The 18,351-nt window shown below is 39.3% G+C and overlaps 1 protein-coding gene across 1 annotated transcript in view; it reads right to left on the bottom strand.

The window, feature by feature from the left end:
• lrp1bb (low density lipoprotein receptor-related protein 1Bb) overlaps positions 1-18,351 on the bottom strand; it is a 471,544-nt gene that overhangs the window by 186,648 nt on the left and 266,545 nt on the right. Inside the window, exons 15-21 of the mRNA XM_047370155.1 lie at positions 16,060-16,182; positions 15,584-15,727; positions 13,273-13,398; positions 12,197-12,310; positions 5,004-5,084; positions 4,719-4,889; positions 3,725-3,907 (exon numbers count right to left, since the gene is read on the bottom strand). Coding sequence (XP_047226111.1) covers positions 3,725-3,907; positions 4,719-4,889; positions 5,004-5,084; positions 12,197-12,310; positions 13,273-13,398; positions 15,584-15,727; positions 16,060-16,182 — 942 coding nt within the window. The remainder of the gene's footprint in view (positions 1-3,724; positions 3,908-4,718; positions 4,890-5,003; positions 5,085-12,196; positions 12,311-13,272; positions 13,399-15,583; positions 15,728-16,059; positions 16,183-18,351) is intronic.

The following is an 18,351-nucleotide window of genomic DNA, read 5'->3' as shown; positions in this document are numbered from 1 at the left end:
TTAAACGTTTCATGATAAAACTGTGACAAAAAAGCACAAACAGAAAACCTATCTAAGAGGGCAAATAATTTTCAGTGCAATGTATGTAAAATTGCCTATTGTTTTTCCCAAACTGAACTGAGGTTTTTTTATATTGCCAGTGAAGGCACTCATCTCATTTGAGGAGGACAACAGCACCAGTGCAGAGAAGTGTGACGCAGTGGAATTAGAGTAATTAATTGTGTGGACTAATCAAGCCGTCACCATGCAGCAAGGCCTTCATTCTTGATAAAACTGTCTGGGGAGAAACAGCAAAATGTGAAGGGCAAAATTCTAAGTAACATAATCTATTTCTGACCTTGCAGCAACCGGATAAAAACAATACTAGGTTTGGGTAGGTGGACTCAAAAGTGCCTATATGGATGATGCCTCCTGAACGACAGTGTACTACACAGTTTTTCCTTAAGAGAGCAACAAATAAATAAAAACTGGATAGATTGTTTTCATATTAAACAACTCATGTAGAAAACAGACAAAGAAATACTTGGATTTGTCAGAACTCGAGTGGAAAGAAAATAATCCTCAGTTTGCTAAAGAAATCTTGCATTTTCATTGTGACGGTTTAATACTTTGCAGATAGACACAGCAAAAAAGTTCTGCCATACAGGACTGAATGGCCGTTTAAATCTTAAGGTTAAATTTAACAGTGTTATATAGTTTTAAAATAATTCATGGCAGCACAGCTGATCGCTTTGGGGAGGTAGCACGCAACCACTTGAAGGTCACAATCTGATATGTATGTACCCATCAATCGAAGAACAGCCAAAAGTTAGGTTATGATCTTTTCTATGTGTATCCAGCATATCACAAGGGTGATTTGGACTAACTGTCTTACACTGTCTGCAGAAAAGAAATCTAAGCCAGAGGTTCCCCCAGAAGAGACAGTCTCCCTAATTAGGTCAAATAAAGCAGCTATCCCCCTCCCCCACCTGAGAAGAGACTGCAAAGGAACTGCAGCAACTCAATGCCGTTCGGACCTTCTTCAATCCCGTCCAATAGAATGGTTCACATAAGTGGTGGTCTCTTGGCAGAGACAATTTGTTTAAGACAAAACAATCTAAATATTGTTTATTTCATTCTGTAACCTTTTGTTTATAGTTCTCTCGTTAAACTGTTTGAGTGCCCGAAGAGATGTGAATTTATACCATATGTGGAAAGAGTTTGCTGTTTTGATAATGCCAGTGCTCGAATTACTAATGGGGGTGCACTTTCGTGAAGGGCGTTGTTTTTGGAGAGCTGGTGGAGCCGTATTTGCACGGTGTGGGCTTTGTGCACGGCTTTTGCTTTGGGTACTCATTGCTGGGTTCTGTCCTCCGCTGTATGGCGTGCTGTGGTGTTGGTCCTGTGCATGGTGGCTCTGGCCTCCGTGTGTCAACTGCGTTACTGGGTTCGGCAGTTGGATTGAGCTTCTCAGCCTTATACTGAGGTGGGGTTTGCTTGTCTGCTGGGTGGCTCCTGGTGGGTGGTGTGTGCCTGGGGTTGGCGGTCTTCACCATGCTCCTACTGATGTATTGAAGGATGTGTGGTGCAGCTGTGGCGTTTGCTCGGGGGGAACCGTGACTGGGCTTGGCTCTGTCATTTTTGCTTGGCTGGCATGGATGTTGGCAGTTCTGCTGTCTCTTTGCTGTGCGTGCTGTGGCCTTTCTGTGCCGCCCTTCTGCTTGCCAGGCTGGCGTCTTTCCCTTGGACACGGTGTTGGGCAGGGTGGTGCATCACAGGGTCTGCTTGACTGCGTGGCTGGCCATGGGGATTTCGGTTTGTTTGTTTATGGGGGGTGCATGTGCCTATGCTGGCCAAGAATTTGCATTTGGATGGGCCTGCCATTTTGGGTCAGGTGTTTCTTGTTGGCGGCCTCAGTGTTGGTGTGGGATGTGTCTTGTTGCCCAACTTCAGTGGTTGTGGTTGCGGTCCGGTGCCAGGCATTGGGGACTGGGCGCTCTGTTGGCTCTCGGGGTTGGTGGAGCATGTTGGTCATGTACCCTCCTTTGTGTGGCATATTCTGGTTGTGCTGGGCCGGCCTGGTTCCAGAGGGAGGGTATTTTATTACCTTAACCTCTGGTGCCTCCGCTCACCTCTATGGGTTAAGTTGCATGTAGACATTGAGGGTTCTGGGGGGTGGTCTTGGACAGGCAGATTGAGATATGGCTTTGCTTTAGTGGAGGGGCTGGCCGGCCTGCTTGCAGTAGTTCCGGCAGTGGTTCTTCCTGTGCTCTGGGGGGCAGTTGGATGTCTGTGGGTTGGATCTCCTCCGTATCTGTCCCAGGTCCGGGGGGCAGGTCTGTGGCTCCTGACATTCACTTTTGCATATTTTTATGGAGAAACCTTATCTACACAAACGCGTTCACACTCATACTCACAGGTGTTTAGATTCAGGTGTTAACAGATACACAAATGTTCTATACTGAACCGTATTTACTACTAAATACATCTTGCATTGATAAGTACAGTGCACTTTTTGATATAAAAAGCTAGTAATATAAACGTTTTTGCAGGTGTAGAAACAAGCATGGTATGGTGTTATCTTGTATTCTCTTCATCCTTCTTTCTTTCCTCCATTCTTTTCTCCTTCTCTCCCCTTTTCCTTTTTGCCCCACCCTTTCTCTCTTTTGTGGTTCCTTTTTTTTCCTGTTCATTTCTGTGTCCGTGTTTGTAACAATTAAAATAATCCGAAAGCAGTCTCTAATAAAGTTTATTTTTACAAATATCAGCAGAGTTTTAAAGCATTAGTTGTAATGCTCCACTGGTGAAAGTGAATCTATTGGGCTTTGTCTTGGCACTCAGACAACAATTCTGAGCGGTACTCTGCCAGACAGGACACGGTAAAAAAAAAACAATAAATAAAAAAATAGTCAGTCAGTCAGTCATTTTCTACCGCTTATTCCATAGTGGGTCGCGGGGGAGCTGGTGCCTATCTCCAGCAGTCTATGGGCGAGAGGCAGGGTACACCCTGGACAGGTCACCAGTCCATCGCAGGGCAACACACAAACAACCACGCACACACTCATTCATACACCTAAGGGCAATTTAGAGTTACCAATTAACCTAACAGGCATGTCTTTGGACTGTGGGAGGAAGCCGGAGTACCCGGTGAGAACCCACGCATGCACTGGGAGAACATGCAAACTCCATGCAGAAAGACCCCTGGCTGGGAATCGAACCCAGGACCTTCTTGCTGCAAGGCAACAGTGCTACCAACTGCGCCACCGTGCAGCCCAAATAAAAAAAAAAAAAAAAAAAAATAACCAAATCTAAATATATTTTTACACAACATTCATATGTATCTACCCCTTTGCTGTGAAGCCCATAAAAGCGGTTTTGCCTTGAGGAATGGGAAAAAGTCCCAGTGGCAAGATCTGGCAAGCTCATAGAGTCCTTTGAAATACATTTTGACCAAACTGCACTCTATACAATTGGATATAAATTTTACCTGTTCATCTTGTAAAGTCCTTAAGATGATATTCATTGTAAATTTGAGCTATATTGTTACTGAATTAATTTTTATGACATTTGTTTTTGTATTTGTTGACTAATATTTAATGCATATGTGCTTATATAATGTGGAAAATATTTGAAAACAACAAAATAAACAAAAAAATACTAATGAACTGTGGTCAATAACAGTAATTTATTCACCAATAGCTCGCCATCATATAAAGAGCTTTTTTTTTTAGATGCCATGGACCACCTGTGTCTTTGCAGGTAAACTTGGCCTTGGGGTCACACATCCTCTTGGTGCCCTCACAGTCTTTCTCATCACTTCCATCCTCACAGTCCTTGTCTCCGTCACATCTCCAGCGTTCAGGAATGCAGGTTCCATCCTCAACACAGTGGAATTCATCCCCACTGCATTCAATCACAGATGGGAGCACTGGAACAAAAATGAACCAACAATTAATGCTTCACAGTTCCACACTGCAACCTCACAACATTGAAACGCACAACGGTAATTGGCTGTTTTTTTAGAAAACATTATTTTTCGTTCATAAAGTACTATTTGTTGGCTGAGGCTTTTGTTTATAGAAGGTTGGTTAGTTCCCAAGTTTACTGAAGCTCTCTGTTCTGTTTAATAGTTGGTTACAAGGTCCTCAGTGTAGGATTTATTGCAATATACGGCAAAATACACTTGCATCATTGTTTTGTTTAATACGATGAGTTTTGCAAGTTTTACAGGATGTTATTTGTTTTACTTGATTTTTTTATCACTTAAAAGATTTGAGAATCACAACACCAAATGTTAAAGATATAAGACATCCATTGTGTATTTTCAGTATGATGTTGAAATCTAGATTGATTATTTGCTTTACTAAAATCAAAACATGTCTTTGATTCCCTTTTTCTCTCTCCAAACAACTAAGACAAGGCTAAATCTTTTTCAACCCAATGAAACAGGGAGGATTGAGAGTGCTGTAGTTCACATCAGGGTAGTGTGATGAATTATCTCCACATTCTAGTGACAAGCAACTGAGCTGTGATTTTTTTCTAGCATTGGATTAGCTCCCTGTAATAATTAGATTACATAGTTCAACTCCCATTGGTAAAAGGTCTAACCACAGCTTCCTTTGCACAGTCAGAAAACAAAATGAAATATGCAAATCCAACACCAAGTCTGAAAACAATTCTAACGCTATATTGTCATATGTATATCTGAATCAACACAGTTAAAAAAGAACCATTCTTACATGCAGGTCCACCTCTGCAGGTTGTGTTCTCATCGCTAAAGTCACCACAGTCATTGTCACCATCACAAGCCCAGTCTGCTGGAATGCAGCGTCCACTGGTACACTGAAACTGAGTGTTTGAACAGGTCTGCATGCAGCCTACTTCATCACTGCCATCACCACAGTCATCATCTGTGCATAAAGACAACATTCACAAAGAGTATCAGATGTGATGCACTAAATACTAGTCAAGGGGCATGCTTGTTGATGAGAAAACTGGCTGATTTGTTAAATTTTTTTATTCACCTGAATCACAGTGCCACTTGATGCTGATGCATCGGCCATTTGAGCAACTCAATTCAATGACAGGCTTGCATGTAGGGAAAGCTGAAAAAAACAAAACACATTTATTAAACTGAAAGCAAATCATACTTGTATGAGTAGTTTTAAAGAAAACATTCTAAAACGGCATTTTATTTTTTATAATAAAAAAAAAGAAATTTGCTTAGAGGTCTGGCTTAATCAGCATTGCACTTCTCCTAATTCTAAATTATCCAGAAGAATATTCCTTAAGACATTTGTATGGTGTAGAAATATGTATGAAACTTGGTGCATAACATTAGACACCATTAATGTATATTATGTTTCTGGTTTAAACCCAACATAAATCAGCTTTAGCCAGCTACATGGACTAAACCTAGCATCAGGTTAGCTACATTAACCACAGTTTTGTTTGTGTGTTATATCCAAGGGCTGAGACGGTCTTTGCCTGTTGCTGGGTTTATAATTCACCAAAATAATCAGCTTTTTGTATATGCAGTACTGTGCAGTGAGGATTGTTCTAACCTCTACATTGGAGAAACACAACATCATCTACACAGCACAGAAAACCCACCTAATCTGGTGAAGACTCAGTGGTTAATCTCCATCTCCAGGATGAGGGACAGTCTTTTGAAGATAACAATATGTGCATTTTGGAGAAGGAAGTGTTGTGTGCTTTTAGGGGTTTAAGGCAACCCGCCGATGTCTAATGTCTCAAAGAGGAATCTGTTTGAAACAGACTTTGTTGAACAGAAGGAGGATTTTATTTCCATCCAAGACCCTGTCACATACGGTCTGTGCGCTGATCTGAAGAAATTCTAGGCTGAATATAAAATTCCTCTCAATGACCACAGCCACTTTTATAAACATTTTAGACGGTACATATGCCTTCTACATCTAATTTTTGTTATTCCTCAGCATAGGACTCTGATTACCTTTAGACACTGTCAGGTATCTAAACAGTACACACCTTGTCACAAAGAAGCATGCCTCCAAACAGTTCTGCATCTGTTTTCCATTCAGACAAACTTGTGTCAGAGCGATGGCTGAACTTGGTTGAGCCACTTAGGAAAATGGAAACGTGCAGTATAAACTCCAGACACTACTGAGGGCAAGTGGTTCAAGAGAGAATTTAGGGAGCTATGTGTCCTCTGGTTAGTCTTGAAAAAAACAACTCTAAAATGAAGAGGCAGCTTCAGGTTTCATCCTTCTAACACCTACAGTGTAACCTTGACTCAGCCAATCACACCTTCAGACATGTGATTAGGACAACTCACACGTCAGCCTCGTTAGATGACATATTTGGGTCATTAAGTGGCAATAACCCAAACATCAAACCCACTTCAGTGTAGGGCTAGTGATTAACGTGATCGTAATGGCCCTATTACTGTGATTGTAATGGACCTATTATAAGCCTTGCACTCCCAACTCATGTTCACACCATAAGAAGAATTTGGATGAAGGCAAAACATATTCAAGAAAAAAAGGAAAGTCCGGTTGACTTCCATTTCAAGCCCTTTCCATCTCCATGTTCAGGATTGGTAAAATCTACACCAACATGGCACCACATTAGCTTCATGAATCACAAGTCTTAGACACATTGCCTCAAGTTATCAATGCATTAGCTTTATGAACCACATCCCTCAGAAAGCTTGGCCTATGTTGGCATTGCATTATCTTTACAAATCACAGCAACCAAGCAACAGCTTAATAACAATTTTAGAATATCTCTCAGCAGTGTATATTGTGTGTAACTAGTCTAAATAATAGCCTAATTTCTAGGGCAGCATTTGGTTGTAGTTGTTGAGAGTAAATTAAGAAAGTCATCTCAAGGTCATATTAGTACAATGTAGTCTACAAAAAACCTATGCACTTATACTAGAGGGTGAAATTTGTAAAGTCTCCATTATTCAGGCTCTAATGTTGTATTTCAAAGAAAAAGAAAGATTGACAAAGCTACATAGCAACACTAAGACTGAAAATCCCTACGATCCATTAATCACTTGTTGAAATATTTAAGATATTATGTTTAATGTAGCTGAAAAACTATTGCTATGCTCTCCAGTCTAAAAAGTATCTACAGTCCTGATTTGAAAATACTTGCCAAACTCTTTGTTATTGGTGACCCTGGTTATAAGTGGAAAATAATGTGAAATTCCACTTCTGATTAAAGCTTTGTGTACATAGAAGCCTTGAAGTGCTGGGGTTTCATTCAGCACAAGTTCTGTCTTCACTTTTCATCTTTCACTCAATGCCTCCAGTCACAAAACCAGATGTAAAATACTCTTGGCCATGAAACAGAACCCAGTCTTCACACAAACAGCGTTTACCCATCGACAGCTCACAATATTCATACAAAGATAAAATAACACATGACATACAGTATATGCAGAAAGCTTTCTCTATTTATTTCCTACTTTCGATGTATCTTACATTTCAGTTTTTTTCTTTCATCTATCGTCACACTTTATGGGTTTTCTCATTTTTCTTATTTTGTTAACTTAACAGAATACTGTCCTGTCCCATTCTCAGCTTTGTCATCACCTAGGATCTAATCAAGAAAAATCTTATGAACTATTCTGGTCTACATTAAAACATCAATATTTTATTTATACTAGTGACACAGCAGGTACAAGAAAACAAATTATTTTGTTGCATTTTCTGCACTGATGACACAGTCAGAATCGACATTTGAATTCCCATCACATAACAGCCTAGTTTTGGCATATTCTGTACAGAATGGTTATTGACTTCTCTAAGAAATGCAAGTCTCCGTTTGAATTGATTTGTTGACAATCTGCTGCAGCTGCATAGTGTACCTTTGATGCTGTGGAGAATGTATATTGTATCATTATTATATTAGGGTGTATTCACACCAGGAAAGTCCTTTGGTCCGCTTGTTTGGTCCGAACCAAAAACTTTACTTTTTTTCATTTGGTGCGGTTTGTTTTCACATTCTACTTTTTGCAAGTGAACTATTATTTGTCAACAAAGCCATTCGGGTAACGTTCGTTGTTCCCATTGGAAAGAAATGACGGGGGCGGGACAAAGCATAGACCCGGAAATTGAGGAAAAAAGTTGTAGACGTGCTGCGTGCAGCACCTCTGTTCTGCATATTTATGCCGTTATTACAACTGCAAAATTATTGTGAGAGTGAAGGGCAGCTCATTCAACACAGACTTTGAGACGTTCCATTTATAACTTTGGAACCCTGTCGGAGAATGCGTGCTGAACGCCTCTACGTGCCTTGTCCCACAACAAGCTAGTAGCGTTGCTAAGCAACGCTTTTTATGCCCAAAGAGAGGTATGCTTTTTGTAGTTGGTTCGGACCGGAGCCGGTTTGTATTCAGACCATAAGCCACCCTCACCAGAGTCCATCTGGAAGCAGACCGAGACCACCTCAAAAAGTGGGTCTCAGTCCGGTTGTTTGGTCCGGACTGAGGGGGAAACAAACTCTGGTCCGTTTAAAGCGAACCAAAAGTAGCCAGTGTGAATACACCTTTTGTGTAATCTAGGAGGTTGCACTTCCCTCAAATGTTGTGGTTCTTACTGACAGCATATGACTGCCTGGATTTTAACATTTGTTAAGAATGGAGCATGGGCATGCATAAATAATGAGAGTTTTAAGTAAACAGTGAGCATGGCTAAAAATGAAACACCAGCATCCATAAATAATAACGCCATCGAGAGAGTCCAGCAGAAGCCATTGTGTGACAAGCACTAAACTACTGACAAACAAAATCCAAATTAACATCAATCTCTAAGACAGCTACCCACCAGGCTTCAGGTGCTCTAAAACCCACAGTAGCTCCACTGAAGCTAAGTGAGCTGCCAGGGCTTCACAGAAGAGTGCCTGCAGAGAAGTGATGCCTGAGGAAGCTCAGACAACAGTAAGGGGAGAGAATATGTTTGGCTGCACAGCTTGATTATGATTGAATGAAGCCGAGCATGAACTTTAATTACTGCTTTACACCCTGGCTGTTTGTGACTGTGTACTGAAGCAGCTTAGGACACACAATAGGAGGCTGATACGATATAGCCGAGCAGTGTTTGGCAAACATCAATCACCGTTAGAAGGGCTGATTTAATACAAATAGTGATTAAGGAGAATCTTCAAACCTTTTCCCTGATCATGCTGATCCCTGCTATAAACAGCCTTTGCACCCCAAAACATGCTTTCCCCTCTGACATAATAAAAGGATAAATACATCTTCAAAGAGCTCTAAAAACCTCGGGCCATCATAGTGTCTGATGTTTTTTTATGTTTTCTAAGATTTATCCAGAACACTGGAACTTTTAACTCACTGAACTCAGCTGACAGATTGTATAATACCACAGAGGCACTACTTAAGAACAGTGAGCTGCTGTGCAAAAGTATTCTGTTTACGCACCATCACTCCTTTAAGCTGTTGCCACCAGTGAGGAAATGTTTAGTTTTTGGTCCAAAGAACACAGCATCAATAATTCAGCCCAAACATTCTCTCAACAGAATGTAGTAATGTGTGTAAAAATAAGTACGTATTCAAAATAAGTAAGCAGCTCTGAGTAACATTCATTTTATAGGAAGTAGAGATGACTACAGTGCTTTGATAGAAATGCAGCCTGTGCCAGAGAAGCCTGCCCTGTCATTCTGTACAATTTAGGATCTACTCACAAATGAGAAACTCCACCTGTGTGATTGTTCAGTTTTGCAGGTGTGAATCCAAAAACTATACTAAACTTATAAACACAGAAAAAAAAACAGTTAATTGCAGTAATAACCAATAATTAGTCTGCCAGGCAGTGCATATTAGCATGTCATCACAAACAAACAGACCTGGTAATGATCAGAGCCTATAATGTGCCAGTGACACATACAGCGTGTTCCTTGTAGCTACAACATATGCTGTAAAAATGAATCTCCTCACTTGTTTAGGTGTTTAAGATGTGGTTTTCAGCTTAAAAGCAAACAAAAAAAAAAACTACTTTGTTGAAAAAACCTCTATACACATAGTTTGTTAAAGGACTTGATTTGTCTGTTTGAAAATTGACAAATTATGTTTATGGTTTAGGGTCCAACAGAACGCATGCAAATGTAAAAAAAAAGGTCTCATGGGTAAATCATTATACTTTGGAGCCACAAAACCTAAAATCTTAAAAGTATGAAACTTAAAAATTCCACAGCGCCTTTCTAATGTTTACCAAAGCAGATGGTAATTCAATCACCCAATAAAACAGGAAGGCACTACTATATAAGGATGATGATGTACCAACTGTAACATGAACACCAGTAAATCTAATCCAATAATCACTGAACAGACGTTTTTCCTGAGAAAAAAAAAAACCTTATCCATGGAAGGCTGTTGAGTGGATGTACAGCCACTCATTAGAAACACAGAAAAAAGGTGGAGTGAGAATGTTCGTTACACAGATCATCCATGTAGGAAATATGGATGAGCTCCATTGAAGTAAACAGTTATAGATAAAGAATATATCCTCAGCCATAAAAAAAGGTTATTTGAAACTCATTTTGCCTCACCATTTCGAAGCATTTGGAATCTTGGATTAAAGGGAAAGAACAACAGAAATTTGTGCTATGGCTAAAACAGATAGATCGAGCACTGAGCCAGAGGACTGAGGGAATTGCAAATGTTTTTTTATGAGCATAACGTTTATCGGGCAAGAAAATGCTTTTACTTACAGTGTGTTTTAATTTTGTGTCCTGTCTCGGTGCACACAACCTGCTGACATCTGAAGATCACTTTAAATCAACAACTGCTTTAAATTTAATCCAACATAAAAAGGCAATTTAAATAAGCCAACATACCAGAGATTATAAGAAACAAAGTCACAGCAGCTTTGTGGTGCATACTAACTGGTAGTTGTCAGAGATTTATATGAATGCATAGAGCAAGGCCTATAATTAAAAATTAGTTATTACAAAATAGCTAAAATCATTCTATAGTTGTGTATTGATGTCTCTACCAACTCCAATAGTAATCCATATAGGAGCTGGCAAATACTCAAATCATGTCAGCATAAAGATAAATATATTTCCAACGAGAAGAAAAAATGTATAATCACAGAACATGCCTAACTTGAAAAACTGACATTTTAACCAAAACATTAATACGCCATTCGTTTATCCATTTCTGCACTTACTAAATTGCCATCTAAAACAATGAATCCTTCAGTGTTAGACTTTTCTTCTTTTCATTTTGCTGCAGCCATGTTTCACTTTAACCTTATGAGCAACTCAGCAAAAATATGACACCTATAAACTGTTTGCTTTAATGATTTCTTATCCTTTAATTTATTTATTTCCAGATCTCTGAAAAGAAATGCACCATTTTATCAGCTGATGACACACCCATTCACTCAGCAATGAAATCTAAAGCCTGAACACTTTTTAAAGTTTTGCTTCAGGTAAAATAAAACAAATTAATATCAATAGATGTAAAGGTAGAGCTGCCAAAAAGTAATTGCCTTCCAGGTTATCATATGAAAAAGCTATCCAAACCATCGTGTAGTAGCTGCCCCATGGGAGAAATACAGTGAACAAGTATTGGCCCCTCCACTATTCGCACCAGGAAAGTCCTTTGGTCTGCTTCTCTGGTCTGGACTAACAGCAGACTTTATTGTTTTTTTGGTTTAGTGCAGTTTGCTTTCACATTGTGCTTTTTGTAAGTAAACTATAACCTGTAAACCGAGCCACATGTGTGACAATCATTGCTCCCATTGAACAGAAATCAAAGATTTCTGTCTTCACTTCTGCTCTGCATATTTTGCAGTTATTACAGCTGCAAAATCCTTGTGAGGGTCAAGAGCAGCTCATTCAACGCAGGTTTCACGACACTTCTATTTTTAAATGATCACTTAATGTAAACACTGCATGGCAGTTGTTACCACCACGATTTGCATAATAATTATTATGCTTAGAGGCAATCAAATCATCATTTCAAAACTGCATTCTGAATTTACTCAGGTCATCTTTGTTTGATATTAAAATTAGCTTGATTATCTCAAACATTTAAGTGGGACAAAAAAACAAGACATTTGTAAGGGCGTTAAAACTTTTTCATAGGTTTTTAACTATACTAGACATGAAATGTGAACCTCTACTGTAAGGCCCAAATAGATTAGTTTACATCCAGGCAGTAACACTTGAAAAGCATGTGGTAAATATCCAGGAGACTTACTGCATGATATTTCATCTGACATATCCCCACAATCATTCTCTCGATCGCAGATCCAGCCTCGAGGTATACAGCGTCCATTCTGGCAGGAAAACTGGTCAGCCTGACAGGGCCGGGCTGAAAAAACATGAAAGTGAGAAAGTGACCTCCTAATTCAATCACAGCATTAAAGGCGCATAAGTCAATGTTGGATTGCACAACTACATCTAATGTTCACTAGATTACCAAAATGTCAATGTCTGGCCAGTGCAAACTCTTTATCACTCTGTCTCACAGCAGAGTGCAGCCTGTCTGACGGCTTGTGTGAAATGTGTTGTCATGTGCTTGATTGGCGGTCAGTCACATCCTGGTGGTCATGTACCTGACAGCATTCAAGCAATGTCCTGCTGATATGGGATATGCATGTCAATCTGCCAGTGCGGAAACATTCATCATCCACTGACTAATGTTCAGTGATTGATCTTCTGAGGATAAAAAGCTCCAGAGAGGCTCTGTTAAGGACATAGAGACAATACAATCCACTATGAGTGTTCCTGACAGAAAGTTCCCTCTCAAAGGTACCTCAACTCTTTGATACTCTATAGCGCTCTCACACAATGACAGTGATAGTACTGCACCAAAGCTTCTTAAGAGCCTCAAATTATAACAGTGATGACTGCCTTGACAACACCTGACACCTCAGTTTAAGACACAGATAAATAAAGCACACCTGAGGTGAGAACATCTTATCAGAAGATGACAGAGAAAAATATTTTTCCAGGCCTTTGTATAGATGAGAAAGGTGTCTGAGTTTTAATTGTAGCAGTCTATAAGTTTGATGAGCTAAAATCAATTAAACAGCATATCAGTCTTCTGAGTAACAGAGCATTAACCACATGATGAGATCCTTATATCAAAACATAAAGAAGAAAGGAAAACTCAGTGTTCCTTCAAAGAGTGAATGTAATATTTCTGACAATGAATAGAATAATTTAATTATAGAAATCAATTGACCTGTATGCAAAGAGACACCAGACTGACAGATCAAACTATCAAACAGCTGCCAAAACTAAACACAAAAAGAATGATGAAGTACATACCAGAGCATGTGGTGTTTGCTTCATCTTCATTGTTACCGCAGTCATTTGTTCCATCGCAAAGCCATTTTTTGGGAATGCAGCGGTTGCTGTTGCATTTGAACTGATCATTGGGACAGGTGTGGTTGTCTGAAACAATTTAAAGAGAGAAAGGTCTGATAGTTACTTTATAGAAACCTATTAATAGTATATAAAAGAAAAAAAATAATTAATCCAATTTAGTAAGCAATGCATCAAGAAGTTGGCTGTCAACTAAAACAGGCCAATTTTTAGTTTAACCATGCCTACAAGGTGATTGGCCAGTAAAAATCTCAAAAATGCAATCTTTTTGCAAACATTAAATGTAAGTTCTAAAAGGTTGTTCAACAGCAATCTTCAGTGCAGGAGTTCTAAATGAAGGAAGACTCAAAGGTAGATATTTTCAGTGTCAGTGAACGTTTGAAAAGAGACAGTCAGTGGAAGGATCAAAGGTGTAAAAAGTTTAAAAAAATAAACACTATTTTCAGCTTTCTCAGATAACAGTATGGCTGTTATCTGATATTGAGTTTACAGCAATGGGGCGGTTTGCAGCCGAGTGTGAAGTGGCTGGGATGAAGATCAGGTCCGTCCGAGGCCATGGTTCTCAACCAGAAAACGGTGGCTTGTCCTCTTCAGGTTGGAAGGCTGTTACTGCCTCAAGTGGAGGAGTTCAAGTATCTTGGTGTCTCGTTCACGAATAAGGGGAGAATGGAGCTGGAGATCGACAGATGGATCGGTGCGGTTGCCGCAGCAATGGGGGCGGTGTGCCGGTCCATTGTGGTGAAGAAAGAGCTCAGCCGAAAAGCGAAGCTCTCAATTTACCGGTCGGTCTATGTTCCTATCCTCATCTATGGCCACGAACTTTGGGTCATGACCCAAAGAACCAGATCTCGGATACAAGCGGCTGAAATGAGCTTCCTCTGTAGGGTAGCCGGGCACTCCCTTAGAGATAGGGTGAGGAGCTCGGCCATCCGGGAGGAGCTTGGAGTAGAGCCGCTGCTCCTCCACATCGAGAGGAACCAGTTGAGGTGGCTCGGGCATCTATACCGGATGCCTCCTGGATGCCTCCCTTGAGAGGTGTTCCAGGCACGTCCCACCGAGAGGAGGCCTAGGGGACGGTCCAGGATACGCTGGAGGGACTATGTCTCTCGGCTGGCCTGGGAATGCCTAACTATTACCTAAACCTGAAAGTGGTATGAATTATGATGGGCTTTACTGTGGCACTGATATGATTAACAGTGTTACTGAGTCATCGCAATGATATTTGAGATGCACTTGTGCAAATGTTTAGTTAATGGAGCCCATGTGGTAAAAATGGTGTATCGAAATCGCCATGCTTATTGCACTGGAATTTTTACAACCTGTCTCAAAAAAAAATCCACATGTCTCAGTATCAAACACTTAGAAAGGCAACGTTTGTTTTCAGGGGATACTGTGAAAAGTTAAATCAGTATTTAAGTCACATTCAGTCATTAAATATACTCAGAATCATAGCCAGCTCCCTGTTTTCTTGTCAGTCTTGTAATTAAGTCAAGCTACATACTGAGTTTACGTATTCATTAATTTTCATCACTTATAAATTGCACTAAGTAAATGAGAAAATTTATGTGCATACTTAACACAATGAGTAATGGTATAATTCCTTAGAAAGGGATGGTGGTGTGGGGTTAGGGTACATCCAGAATAAGAGAGATTTAATTTTGCCAAACACTGGGACGAGTGTTTGACAGATTAGCTCTGAAAAAAGTCTTTGTTTCCATCTTTATTAGTTTGTAAGAAGATATTGAACTTTTATGGTCCAAAGAATAACACTAAAGCATACAGCAATATCAATACTGATCTCTTGGGTTGCTTAGTTTGTGGCTACAATGTCTCAAGAAGACTCAACATCCATTTAGATAAAGCAAGTCAGATTATCCTACATGATATTCCAGCAGTGCAGATAATTGGCCATTCTTCTTTAAATTCTTATCATGCTGACATATTATTAAGCTGTGCGAATTTAATGCTTCTACCTTCTATAAAAAACAACCATGAACCATCCAAAAATCATGCTCCTCCAAGTAATTTGCTATAGAGTGATTCCCCTCCAGCAAGACTAAGAAGGGAGACAGCAGCACATTTAACATCCTTGCTACAGTGTCATTTAGGAACATGGATGTTGACAGCAAGAGTGAATTAACTGTACAATTTGTAGGTTTTTTTTCTTGCTTGGCACAAGGCTGTGCATGTTAAAGTGTTGAATAATCCAATGTCTGCATGTTTTTTTTTTACAGCGACCGATCAAGATCCTCACAGCAGCTGTGGCTCTCCTCATCGCTTCCATCCAGACAATCATTGTCGCCATCGCACTTCCACGAGGCCCGTATGCAGCGCTGATTGTGACACTGAAACTCATCACTTTTACATCGAGCTGGCTCTACAACACCAGTGGAGGAATCTGGAAAAACCAGCACAGAGGAGAAATTAAAGTCAACAGGGGATTTGGTATGAAGTATGTGCTCAGGAGAAATTATTGGCATAGCTTTAATAGCAGGCAAACTCAGTTAATAATGTCTCATAACCTCACAGAACATAAAACAACTGGGACTTCCTTCATATAGCTGGAGGTCTACTGGGATAATTTTCAACCAGTATCTATTTGTTTATTAGCTAATTTGCATGGAAAAAAGGGAGCTGTTTGATCTTTATCCCATAGGATGGCAGTAGGATGACAGCAGGAGAAGACAATCTTGGACTTTGTTTTCCATCTGATTCATTACATCCTCCTACCTGAACAGGTTACATTGTTCTTCTCCAAAGCTTGGTTGTCAGCACAGGCACACACTCTGCCTCCTGGGATGGCAAGGCAAAGGGTACTACAGCCTCCATAATTCACGCTGCACGCATTCTCACCTGGGGGAAACAGATTGCAAACATGGCGAGTTGTCTTTTTTATTTAATTTTACAATTTCTAATCCTTGTGAATATTAGTACCTTTCGCCACTTTAAATCCTGCACAATTAATCCCATTTTTGATGCAAACCCCATTTCCTGCCTTACTTAGACTTGCCAGATGTAAGCCATACATCACAGGAAATATTGGGAACACAGCCAGAGAAATATATTTGACATTTTATCTTTTTTTAGTGGGGATAATTTGTCTTCCTGGACAAAACTGTCACTTCTCAATAGCAAAAAGACCCATATAAAGTTAAGCCATGTGACACCTTTGTCACTTCAATTTACGACAATCCCCAAAAGCAGAGCCTGAACCAATGAGATAAAGCATTTAGTCTTGTGTGAGCCAATCAGTAATAGCCACAGTGTTGAACATCCAATTAATCAATCCAGTGACCACAGAGAAATGTCTAGCCGATTTCTGGATTATGTGAACTAGTCTATGCACACAGAAACTGGTTTGCATCATGTGCTTAACAGGGCACTTTTCTACTCACAATAAGCAACTCTGATGCTCTTCTATAAAAATCCATGTTCTAAGGTTGCAACAAAAGTGTGAAACCACTTTTGTTGTCTGTTAAAATAATATTCTTCGAAATGTATTATGTTCTGCTTTTACTTGGCTGTTATAAAACAACAAGAGAAGTCCACAGGAGATTATTCTGATAGCATTGTCCATTTTGTCTCCTTGCTGTTCTTTTCAGCATAATAACAACATGAATCGATCCTCCTTCAGTGAAAGAGAGAATGAACAGTATCAAATACTGACATAACAGCAGTATTTGATGCTGCCATTCCCAGAGCATCAAATACTGCTGCTATGTCAAAGCTGGCATTGAAATGTACCTGCTGCCATATTTTTTGATGCCAAAAGCAAACTATAGCTTGGAAATGAGCAACAAAGTCAGCCCTGTGGCTTGTTGGGTGAGATTGAGTGTTGCGGGAAGAAGTCACTGTCTTCCTTATTTATTTAGGCTTTCTTATCCAGGTTAATATCATGTCTGAATTATAGTAGACATTGAGGAAAAGCAACAGTCCTTGTTGACGTAGCTCCACAGTGCCTCACTGATATATTAATCTATCTCCATTTCTCCAAATCTATTTAGATCTCCAGTGTGAATCTGTGTTAAATCTAAAAATGTTTCACACCCTGCATCTTTATGTGGTGCAAAGAGAAAATGCCTTTAGTAGAAATGGACAATTGTTGCATTTTTTATTGTTGCACTGTTAACCAATTGGATTGTATGGTTGGGGCTATTTTGGTGTTTGAACCTATTTTGGGGGATTCAATTGCACCATATAGCAGGTTTACTTAACATGTTTTAGTTTTAGAGCAGTTCTTGTGTGACAGATGTATTGCCAAAAACATTATTATCAATTTTATTTATAATAAAATTCAAGGTCATATCCCTCATTTCTAGTGTGAGGAATGTGGATTTAAAGACAAATATTAATTATCTTTGCTGGTGTAAAGTTGAGAGTAGTAGATAGACAAACAGTTTCTGCATATCCATAAAGCTCGCAAACACCTTCCCACACAGGAAAACATTGTCCTTCTGTTTGTAGAAGCAGGAGTCAATGCATTTCACTTTCATGTGAACTTCAGATAAGACAGAACAGTTTTATATATTTGTAAATATACAAGTCTGTCTATGATTATTTTTTGCAGTGAAAATCTTTCACATTTACCTAAACTTCACAGATTGTTTTTAAAACTCTTCCTTTCACGAAGTCTTTAACTTTATCAATATTATACCTTTTTTTCTATGTTAGGTTTGTGTGAATCTACCTTTTTGTCCAGCAAACATCTAATTAGATTTTGGACAAATATGATCCAATATTGGTATTTGACCGGACACCAGTGGCATTCTTGGATCAGCTATCAAGCAGGTACAGTTTTCAGTCACTTATACTCCAATGTTGTCTTCCATATGAAAAATGGGAAAATTTGTTTGAAAAACAAAAGGGGGAAAGTAGATTTTTATAGCTCTCAACGTAAATTTCCAAGTATGGTATGAATGAGAATTTTTGTCACATGTCTCAATATAAAAAATAAAAAAAAAGAAGAAATTATATATATATACTTTAGAAAAAATATACTGTATATTCATACAAGCTCATCAA

The sequence above is a fragment of the Girardinichthys multiradiatus genome, chromosome 7 (genome assembly GCF_021462225.1).
Source record: "Girardinichthys multiradiatus isolate DD_20200921_A chromosome 7, DD_fGirMul_XY1, whole genome shotgun sequence".
Classification (NCBI taxonomy): Eukaryota; Metazoa; Chordata; class Actinopteri; order Cyprinodontiformes; family Goodeidae; genus Girardinichthys; species Girardinichthys multiradiatus.
The sequence above is the reverse complement of the archived record's forward strand: the minus strand, read 5'-3'. Positions and strand labels throughout refer to the sequence as shown.